Source organism: Lutjanus erythropterus, chromosome 22 (genome assembly GCF_056507025.1).
Source record: "Lutjanus erythropterus isolate fLutEry1 chromosome 22, fLutEry1.hap2, whole genome shotgun sequence".
In the NCBI taxonomy this organism is placed as follows: Eukaryota; Metazoa; Chordata; class Actinopteri; order Lutjaniformes; family Lutjanidae; genus Lutjanus; species Lutjanus erythropterus.
The window spans coordinates 28,160,291-28,171,253 of record NC_139338.1 but is presented as its reverse complement, the minus strand read 5'-3'; the positions used below and the strand labels follow the sequence as shown (position 1 = coordinate 28,171,253).

General features: G+C 40.7%; 1 protein-coding gene across 1 annotated transcript in view; it reads left to right on the top strand.

Moving 5' to 3' along the window:
• Window positions 1-10,698, top strand: part of ptprr (protein tyrosine phosphatase receptor type R) — a 33,062-nt gene extending 22,364 nt beyond the window's left edge. Inside the window, exons 6-16 of the mRNA XM_084711100.1 lie at window positions 290-412; window positions 496-617; window positions 698-832; window positions 5,435-5,624; window positions 6,182-6,266; window positions 7,477-7,556; window positions 9,016-9,153; window positions 9,253-9,363; window positions 9,447-9,604; window positions 9,691-9,804; window positions 10,605-10,698. Coding sequence (XP_084567226.1) covers window positions 290-412; window positions 496-617; window positions 698-832; window positions 5,435-5,624; window positions 6,182-6,266; window positions 7,477-7,556; window positions 9,016-9,153; window positions 9,253-9,363; window positions 9,447-9,604; window positions 9,691-9,804; window positions 10,605-10,698 — 1,350 coding nt within the window. The remainder of the gene's footprint in view (window positions 1-289; window positions 413-495; window positions 618-697; window positions 833-5,434; window positions 5,625-6,181; window positions 6,267-7,476; window positions 7,557-9,015; window positions 9,154-9,252; window positions 9,364-9,446; window positions 9,605-9,690; window positions 9,805-10,604) is intronic.
• The last annotated feature ends 265 nt before the right edge of the window (window positions 10,699-10,963 follow it).

Sequence of the window (10,963 nt, the reverse complement as noted above, 5' to 3'; positions counted from 1 at the left end):
TTTCCTTCTTCTTCTTCACTTTTTCAGATGTATTCCTACAGAAATGCTTTAAATACCTTTTTTTTCTTAAAATTTGACAGTTCACCAATGAATCAGTGTTAAATAAAGAACTTAACCCCTAAAAATAACATTTCCAGAACAGAAATCTGAACTAAAATAAGCACCTAAATGTGGATTTGGGACATTTGCTTTTGACTAGAAGTTATGGAGGCAGAAGTTTTTGCCTTATAAGGTAAAATTTGTTTTTATTTATTTCTTTATTTTATGAATTATCCTGTCTGATCTGCAGGTTTTGTACCGACTGAAGGAGAAGGTTCAGGTTTCTGACAGACAGGTGAAAGCTCCGCCCCCTGACCTCCACCTGACCCCGACTGTCCCTCCAGACTCCGCCCAGAGGTCAAAGGGCACCAAGGTGAGCAGCAGCACTTTCTGAACTTGTGTGATGTAAAAAATTACTTAAATGAATCAGAGTAACGAGTCGTTTTCGTCGTCCAGGTTGTGACGTCAGGAAGCATGGTCCAAGCTGAGCTGCCTCCAACTGTAGCCACGCCCATTCCCCAGCAGCAGCCAATCGTAGCCTGCCGCCGCCTTGCTCCTCCTGTCGTCCCTCTGCCCAGGTGAGTCAGCTGACCGTGTGCCACCAAAATTTAAAATATATTGACATAAACCTGTTTGACGGAGCTTCTCCTCCTCCCAGCCCCGCCCCTGTCCACGTCCTCGGCAGCAGTGACCACGCCCTCCTGCACAGCGTTGTCCCGGTGACAGCCAGTAACGAGCTGAAGCCCTGCCCCTCCCCCTTCAGGATGAAACCTGCTGCAGGACTGCAAGAGAGGTAACTTTCTGTGGTTTAGCCCCGCCCCTCCGTAGTTTACACAGAACAAAGCAAGATGAAAACTGATGATACTAAAAATAAAACTAAAGAAGTTAAAAAGTAAAATAAAAAGTAAAATAACTAAATAAAGATTAATAAATAATAATTTTGAAAACTATCAAAATAAATGAAGTCAATAAATAGATAAACAAATAAATAAATAAATGGATGATTAATCAAAAAATTATTATTAGTAGTAACAGAAGTAATAACAATAAATGGGTTAAAAAGGATGTAATGGTGATACTAACAATAAAAGTAAGAACTAAATAGATAGAAAAATAATTAATGAAAGTTTGATAAATAATAATGATGAATGGTGATGATCATAATAAATAAATAGTAAATAATAAGAAGAATAAAGTATTTATGTGAACAAATTAACAACAAAGGTATAAATTAACAGCACTGTATTTCTTCTAGTAAAGATACCACAGACATAAAAGTTTATCAAACAAAACTTCACCTCAACAAAATGATTTATTTATTCAGACAAACTGAGTTCAACTAAAAGTCTTTGTTCATTTTCCTGATTACACCTGCAGACTTTACTTTAGTGACATTTTACTTGTAACAGAGTATTTTTACAGTGTGGTATCAGTACTTTTACTGGAGTAATGGACCTGAGGACATTTTCTCACGTCCACACAGTTTTAGTATCGATGGTGATGATGAAGTCTGATTGGTTGATCTGGTCTCAGTGGAGATACCTGCTGGTCAAAACAGCTGATAGCAGCTCAGCATTATTGATCCTTCTGGTCCTGATGGACGATGAGTCTCAGTGTCTTCGTCTGACTGTGTGTGTCTTTATGAATGTTTATGACTGCTCTCATTTAGTCCATTATTTAGTTTCAGATGTCTTTCTTATGACAACTTGACATTAATCAAGAAAACCTGTCGTAGACATGCTGAGGTGGGCCCAAATATCATAACTTAAAGGGATAATTCAACTAAAAATGAAAATACAGTCATTATCTACTTACCTTTATGTCTCCTTCCCACATTATTATTGATGCTAAAAATGGAACCCAGTTATAAGTTAACTTCTAAGTATAAGTTTGTTTTATTGGGTCTAATTTTGTCATCTCTGTTTGGACGAGGTCTGACTGTCCTCGTGTCCCGTTCAGGTTGATTTCTTTGAAAAGTAATTTATAGGCTTTTGGTTCAGGGTTCAGGTGAAGTTTTCCAGAAGGCTGTTTTGAATCCTGTGACCCACGACGACCTCCACCTCACAGTGTGCAGCGTTCCCAGCAAATACACAGAGCCGGGACGAGCTTTGTTTGTGTAGAAAGACAAAAATCTGAGCAGCCGAAGCCTGTAAACAACTGATGATGTCCTGCAGTGATTATATGCAAAGAGCCATTAAAATGTCACTAATTGAACCTTTAGAATTTGATATCGTTTGGACGGAAACTCACCTAATGAACGCTCAGATTGTCCTCCATGTTTAGGAACGGAAGTGTGTGAGTTTCTGTGTGTTTGTGTGTGTGTCTGTGTGTGTTTGGAATACGGTCACCTCTAACCTGTGATTGTTGGAGCGGTCAGGTGTTGAGCTGCGTACGTGACGAGGAGGAGGAGGCTTTGAACAGAGGTGTGTGTGTGTGTGTGTGTGTGTGTGTGTGTGTGTGTGTGTTTCAGTTGAGAATCTCTCAGGACTGGATCTCACTCAGATGATGTGAAGAATGTTTCCTTCATAAACAATCCATACAGCTCAGCGTGCTGTTTATGTGAAGGGAAGCGTCCCATTCAGTTTGATTTCCTCTGAAATGGTTCTCATCATGTCTGGAACATGAACGTTAGAACTCCTTCATGTGAACACATGAAACCTGATGTTCCTAATGACGGTTAAAGGGGCACTCCCATGTTTTTACATGTTCTGGCCGATAGACATCGGTAATTATTGATCACGTAGGACGTGAGTGATCAGCTCCTCATCAGCTGACGGTGGTCTGTCTTAAAAAAACAACAACAGAAGAAAGGCTGCAACTCATGAATATTTTCACCGGTCGATTATTTTCCTGATTAATCAATTAGTTGTTTGGTCGATAAAATGTGAAACATGGTCGGATGATATGAGACCAGATGTCAACACTAAAAATGGTTGAGAACCGAGATATCAACCACATTGGACCACATGTGGAACCCGATCTGTGGATTTGTGGATTTGTGCTGTTCACGCTGTCATGAAAAAATCAGATCTGAGTGAAAAGAAAAACAGATTCAAGCTGTGTGAACGGTGGTTCTTCACTGGGTTCTGCTGAACTGGCCCAGGTGTCTGAACTTTTACATGTGTGGGAAAACCAAGTTTGGGCGTGAGAACCCTGGATGTTGTTGGCCTCGTTTTTCATAATCTGACATGTTATGAGTCAAACGTTGGACCGAGAGTTTCTGTTGCTTTAAGAGCTCTTTAGAAATTTGGCCCCAAGTTCATTTCCCTCTTAAGTCGTTTCATAACCGTAAAGAAAACATCTTTATCTGCCGCTCAGCTCCGAGTCGAGCACTTCAAGCCTTTATCTGCTGCTCGGAACTCTTCCGCCGACTCAGAGCGCGTCCGCAGATTCAAAACCTCGGCAGCCATTTTGTTCTGTTACATCAGCGTGATCGGGGTGAGCGAGTGTGGAGAACATGCTGTGATCCTCAAGGTAAGAAAAGGGAAGGAAGATTTCAGCCTCAGAGTGAGAACAGGATGTTTTTCTTGGTGTCTGTGTCTCTTTGTGTGTGTGTGTGTGTGTGTGTGTGTGTGTGTGTGTGTGTGTGTGTGTGTGTGTGGTCCACTCTGGATGGCAGCCAATCAGCAATCAGACGAATAGGAAGTAACAGCATCCTGGAGAGGAAACCGGCCGACACGTAGCCAGACGTAGAGAGTCTGCACACACACACCCCATCAAAGCACACCTTGTCTTCTTCTCTTGTTCTGGTTCTTCTTCTTTTGTTCTGTTGCTGCTGCAGAACAGCTTCACTGTTTCTTCAGGGGTTTTCAACCTTTTGTAACTGAAGGTCGACTTCTGATGGTAAAACCTCCTTCCCAAATAAAAGAAGGGAAAAAACATTCTGTGCTGCGACGGGATTTCGCCACATTCAACACGCCGTGGTTCGACTCAGCATCGCCCTGCAGAGCCGGTCCTGACCTCCACGGGCCCCTCCTTACTGACGGGCGAGGGATGTAAACCATTTGGCACACGGTCACACCCCAGTGCTCCCAGTACAGTCCTCCTTACTTTAAGCCAGTTTGCTCCATCTACAGTCAAAAATAAGTAGATCTATACAGAACCACATCTTACTGGATATTTGAGGTGGTTGAGACAGGTAGAGTGACGGACAGGTATGGAGTGCAGGACATGTTTGTGTCCACACTGTTAGGAAATGTGTTACATCAAGAGAAAATCAGGTTCACTCTCTCTAACGCAGAGTGGAATTTGGCAACTTGCTGTTAGTCTGATTGAAAACCTTAAGTGAACGAACAGTGGTCCGACTGGTTCGCCGGGTCAGAAGGTCAATAACCTGCAACTTAAGACATAAATTGTGCGCAACTTCTTTTTTTATGTGGACAAAACAGTTTCACAGAATCAGTTTGACGTTTCGTCCTGATCTCTTGGTTTGGGAATCTGAAGTTAAGAGCTGCTGATGGGCTTCTGTAAACTTGATGAAGTGTCTTTGTTCTTGCTGTGTGCCTCTCCTTTGTTCTTTATGCTGCTCCAGAATTGCCCTCTGGGGACAAGAGAGATTTACTGAATTGCTGCGCGGAGGAGGATTTCCACTGATGAAGGTGGTGCCCTCAGGAAAATACTTCAGTATTCATTTTACCCATTGTTTGTTGTCGCCTACATGCAAACCCTGACAGAACATTTGAATGCAAGGAGAAAAAAAATGGCTGCAAAAAGAAAAGGCTCCTGCACGCCGTCTGACTTGCAATAAAAGATTTATTTATTTGCGAGGTTTCGGTACCAGACCTTCATCAGACGAAGAGTCCCCATGAGCAAAAAGAAAAGGGACAAAATCATCAACGGGTGAATGAAAAAGTTAAACTGTATTCTCAAAAAATACAAATTACAAAAAAGTTTAGAAGTATTACATTTGCAAATATTGCAGCATCATTGAATAAATAGAATCTCACATAACAGATACAACAAAGCAAATAATTCATCAATGTATCACTGTATTTATATGTTTAGAGCTGCAACAATTATTGATTAATTGATAATTATGTGATTATTAAATTAATCACCAACTATTTTGATAGTTGATTAATTGTTTTGAGTCTTTTTTTAATTAAAAGTGTCCAAATTCTCTGATTTCAGCTTCTTAAATGTGAATATTTTCTGGTTTCTTTACTCTGACAGTAAACTGAATATTTTTTGAGTTTTTGATCCATAAAATGTCAGAAAATGTTGATCAATTAGTGGAGTGAGTTTGGTAGAGATCTGGTTTTATTATTCCTGCAAAATTAAATTACATTTTCCTGAACTTCAGGAAAAGCCAGTAAATCACAGTAAAATGCAGTGAGAAACAAGAACTTTATGTTTCTTCTTCCTCCCATCTTTCCTTCCCTCCTCTTCCTCTCAGACGGGGCTCAAACGTCTCCCTGGTGTTGGACATGTCGGCCCTCGGCTCCGTGGAGCCCCTGAACGTTGCCGTGGTAACGCCCAGAGAGGCGGCGGCCAGGGAGTACCTGCTGTCGGCCGGCCGACCGCTGACACGACAGCAGCTCCGCGACATCGTCAACAACACGCACAAGCTGCACGCCGAGTTCGCCGTGAGTAACTAAAAGACAAAATCATCTCCCGTCCCTGTTTTTAATTTAACTGTTGAGGCGTGTAACCACAAGGTCACAGGTTCAAATCCCTCCCAACAACATGAGAACCAGTGACCTGATTTCCAAACAAGGGAAGTTCCTGCCAGAATCAACCTCGGTGTCCTGGGAGGAATACCCGTGGAAACGAAGGATTTTTGTGTTTTGAGTAGCGAAATAGTAAATTACGAGTTTGAAATGCCTTTATTATGACCTTTCCATCTCAGCTGGAGAGGTTTTGTGCTAAACATTTGAACAAATGCATGAATGTAGAGAGAATAACATGAAAAATGTGAATTGCCACAATTTTATTCATTTATTTTTATTTTAAGTTCTGTGTTTAAACTCGTCATGTTTGTCAAGAAGTCTTGAGTTTTTCCTGAGAAAATATATTTTCCCTGGAGGATTCATCTCAAAATCAAATGAAAACCATCAACGGTAAACTGAACTTCGCTGTGTGTCTCTACTGATCAGCAGGACTGGATATGCAAACTTTAATAGCATCACTTCTTTCTTCTCAGGAAATTCCGATGAATTTCATCGATCCCAAAGAGCTGGATATTCCAAACCACGGGACCAAGAACAGATACAAGACCATACTGCCCAGTGAGTAGTCAGTGTGTGTGTGTGTGTGTGTGTGTGTGTGTGTGTGTGTGTGTGTGTGTGTGTGTGTGTGTGTGTGTGTGTGTTGCTAAGAAACAGTAATAGTTCCAAAACCCCATCTCTCATTTCCTGTTGAACCAGGAAGTTGTTTTATTATGTGGGAGGGGCTTAAGGTCAAAGGCCAACAACCTCAAGGACAACTCATATCGCACCTCCCTCTTCCCTGAACGCGCGCACACACACACACACACACACACACACACACACACACTAGAACAATGCATTTTCTTCAGAGAACAGTTTGTTCTCACACAGCCAGGCGGCCTGATTAAGACATTATGTAACACACACACACACACACACACACACACACACACACACACACACACACACACACACACACACACAATGATAGTTTTTGGTGTGTATACTCATGTTTTGGAGAGGGGCGGGGTTATCAATACAACAGTGAGTGTAGGGGGGGTGTTCCTTCCTTCCTTCCGGCCAATCAAGGGTAAGGAATGCTCACCTATAGCTGCTGTCAATCAAACTCCTTCCTGTGTTCGAGTTTCTGTGTTGTCTTTTCTGAAGTGTTCACTGCTCTGCACAGGGCCGTGGTCACGTCGGACCCGGGTTTGAGCTGAAATTATAAGAGGAGTCTAAAAGAGGCTCAAAACCAGGTCAAGAAAGAGTCTAAAAGAAGGTCAGGATGAAGTCCAGAATTAATCTAAAATAGGCCTGAGACCATGTCAAGGCTATGTTTGACCCAAAGTCTAAGAGGGGGTCGATACAAAGTCAAGATCAAGTCTAGATTGAATCTAAAATAGACACAAGACAAACACATGACTAAGTTTGAGAAGAGCTGGAAAAATGAGAGGAAAATTGGTCTCAAAGTCTTAAAGCAGGTCAGTGTCAGATCATGACAGAGTTTGAAGGAGCTTGAGATTAAGTCATAAAGGGGCTAAAGACCATGAGTTTAGGACCAAGTCAAGACTGAGACTAATTCATTAAGATGAAGACTAACCTGGAGTCCAGAGAACAGAGAGACGTGTGTTTAAAAGTCCAAAATGGGGTCAAGACTGACCTCAGAAAATGAATCATCCATGACAGACATTTAGATTTGATCAAACTATCCAGTGAAATCATTGTTTCTGATTCATTTCCTCTGCCTCTGCCTTGTGTCCTCGCCTCCTCTCCTTGCCGTGTGTCCTAGACCCTCACTCCAGAGTGATCCTGAAGTCCAAGAGCTGCAACGACCTGCTGAGCTCCTACATCAATGCAAACTACATACGAGTGAGTCAGAGCAGAACTTTGTTCAGAGAGTTTGTACTTGATGTTCTCAGCTTCTCATTAATATGATAGATGTTAAAATTTCCATTCGCTGTTCTCTGAGTGTGAGGAACCTCTGAGGAACCATCTTCTCTAAACCTGGGAACGTACACTAACAGTTTTCATTGTTGGTTAACACAGTCAGTGAAACCCAACATTCATTCCATCTAAATCAGATAAAAACCTTCTGTACATTATTTCATCTTTTTATTTAATTTAATTATTTTTCTTTATTTAGAAAAATTAAAAGGCCTTTATGAGATGATCAAGCAAAATTAGCAAAGTTTCTCCAATAATTCATCCAAAATAAGGTTTTTATGGAGAAGAAATTAGACCTTCTCCTCGGAGTCATCATGCGAAGGCTAACTAAGTTCTAGCTCAAAAATAATACTTTCTTAACTTTTTAGCTAATATTAGATAGCAAATAATGTCACTTTTATTTAACTTTGTAGCTAATGTTAGCCAGCAACAAATGTAGCTTTTTGTTAACTTTAACTTTTTTTAGATAGCAAACAATATAATATTTTAACTTTTCAGCTTATGTTGGACTTTAGGAAACACTCAAGATTTTTTTTTTTTACCAGTTTAGTGACTAAATAGGAAAGACTTGAAAAATAACCAAGATGACGTCCTCAGAAAGCAGAAAATATTCACATTTAAGAAGCTAAACTCAAAATGATTAATCGGTTAACAAAATAGTTGCTGTTTAATAACCAATTATTCAATTAATCATTGCAGCCCTGACACCATCACATCTGGAATATCTGGAATGTCAACACACACACACACACACACACACACACACACACACACACACACACACACACACACACACACACACACACACACAGAGTGAAAGTATCGTCCTGTAGAAGTCTGTAATGTTGCTCTCAGACTCTGATACAATAGACTTTCTTCCTGACAGGAAGCTCCACAGAAACAGTTCAAACTGTCGGACCACACGAGAGAACAGAGACTGTTTTCACATTCTTCAGTCATCTGTACAGAATAACACTGCGCTAATTTTAGTGTTACTAAAGTATGTAAGAACATTTATCACACGAAAGGGATAAAAATGGAGCTGAGGTGAAATTGCCGATTACCACATTACAATAAGATAAGATGTTTTATAACTGTCTAAACCTTTTCTGTTCATGCAAACTATTGAGAAAATCTCCTCTTAAAACTCAATTTTCATATATATATGTAAGAAGTAACATAAAATAACGTAGGCGGGGAGAGGGAAGTCTGTTCAAGATTAAAGTCAGAAATTTATGAGCTGTGTTGATAAAAATTAAATGTAAATAAAATCCAAAACAAAAGTTAGAAACAAAAGAAGGAACAAAAGATGGTGTTATGAATGAAGCTCCGACCCCCCAGCGGGCCGCTCCTGACACTGCTGTGTGATTGGCTCCTGTCCCAGGGTTACCTAGGCGTCGAGAAGGCGTTCATCGCCACACAGGGTCCCATGGTTAACACGGTGAACGACTTCTGGCAGATGGCGTGGCAGGAGGAGTCGCCCGTCATCGTCATGATCACCAAACTGAAGGAGAAGAACGAGGTAATCTGAGGTGTTTAAAGAAAAATAACTTTGTACAGGTGGTGTGAAGTTAATGAGCAGGTACGATCCTTTACCTGTCCATCCTTTACCTGTCTGTAGAAGTGTGTCCTGTATTGGCCTGAGAAGAGGGGGATCTATGGGAAGGTGGAGGTGTTGGTGAACAGCATCAGAGAGTGTGAACACTACACCACCCGCAGCCTCACACTCAAGGTACACACACACTTTTTATTTCTGTTTTATCTCTGTTTGAGGTTTTTGCTTTGGATTCATTTTCTGTGTTTGTGTGTGTGCAGTGTGGGAATCAAACCCGCGTGCTGCAGCATTACTGGTACACATCGTGGCCCGACCACAAAACCCCCGACTCCACGATGCCGCTGCTGCAGCTGATGGCCGACGTGGAGTCGGACAGACGGACGGCGGCCGCCATCGGTCCGGTTATCGTCCACTGCAGGTACGGAGAGAGAAATGGGAAACTTTTCTCCTGCTTCTGAAAAACGTCTTGAAATGACTCCATTACCCATGCTCCTCTGCTTGCAGCGCTGGGATTGGCCGAACGGGCTGCTTCATTGCCACGACGATAGGCTGTCGACAGCTGCAGCTGGAGGGAGTGGTGGATGTCCTGAGCATCACCTGCCAGCTCCGAGCCGACAGGTAACAAATGATTATTGATTTACAATGACTTTCTGAAGGACTACAAAAACCCAACGATTACCTGAATGAAACTTTATTATAATAAAGATTATAATATATATAATAAAGTTGATATTTGTAATAAAATAGTGTATGGAGGCATTTGCTCAACACATTAAAATAAATTAGTATAAAAGAGGGAGGAAAACTGTGAACTAGTGGCTCTGTATTCTTAACAAAATGTTATGTTTGCTAACTAAAAACCAATTGAAAATGTAAACCCAACATTAGGATTTGCCAGCTAGCTAAAATGTTAACAAAACGCTAGATTGTTTTCTAGTTAGCTAAAAGGTAAACAAACTGTTAAACAGTTTGCTAGCTAGCTAAAATGTGGAAAAAAAAAATGTCAAATTGTTTTCTAGCGAGCTAAAATGTTAACAAAACGTCAGTGTATCTAAAAGTTAACAAAATGATACAGTGTTGGCTAGCTAAAAAGTTAGTTAGCCTAGTTAGCCTAGCTATTAATGATGGCTGGAGAGTAGAAACTAGACAGAGGTTTAAAGAGAGCTTTAAATTTAATCTTTTTGATTTTATTTTATTTTAAGCTAGTTTAAAAGTTTAAAGTTCAACCATGATTTAAATTTAACTTTGATTTAAAAGATTATTTTAACATTTTTTCCTACATGTCATTATCAAAATGGTCTAAAAAAGCATTTCAACTCTTTGCATTATTTAGATTTAAACAAAAACACATGGTTGTATTTTAGTGTCTTTAACATAATTCTGACAATAATTAACAATCTGTCTCTTTGTTTGTACAGAGGAGGTATGATCCAGACAGGTGAGCAGTACGAGTTTGTCCATCACGCCTTGAGCCTTTATGAGGCCCGCCTCTCTGCAGAAACTGGCCAATGAGTGTTTATGTACAGAGGAGGCGTCGACTTAAACCTGGGAGTGTTCTAAGATAACGAATCCTGAGCAGGTGTGATCTCTGAGATTTGGGAATTCTGGAGGAGGTCTTTCAAAGCTTGATGGACAACATGGACAACCAATGAGGACTGTTGTGGGCGGAGCCTGTTGAAGGAAAGAGGAAAGGTAAATTTCTGAAAATGGAATGTATCCGTTCTTCTTCTTCTTCTTCTTCTCCTCTGCTGTTTCTTCTTCATGTGTCGCTGGTGAG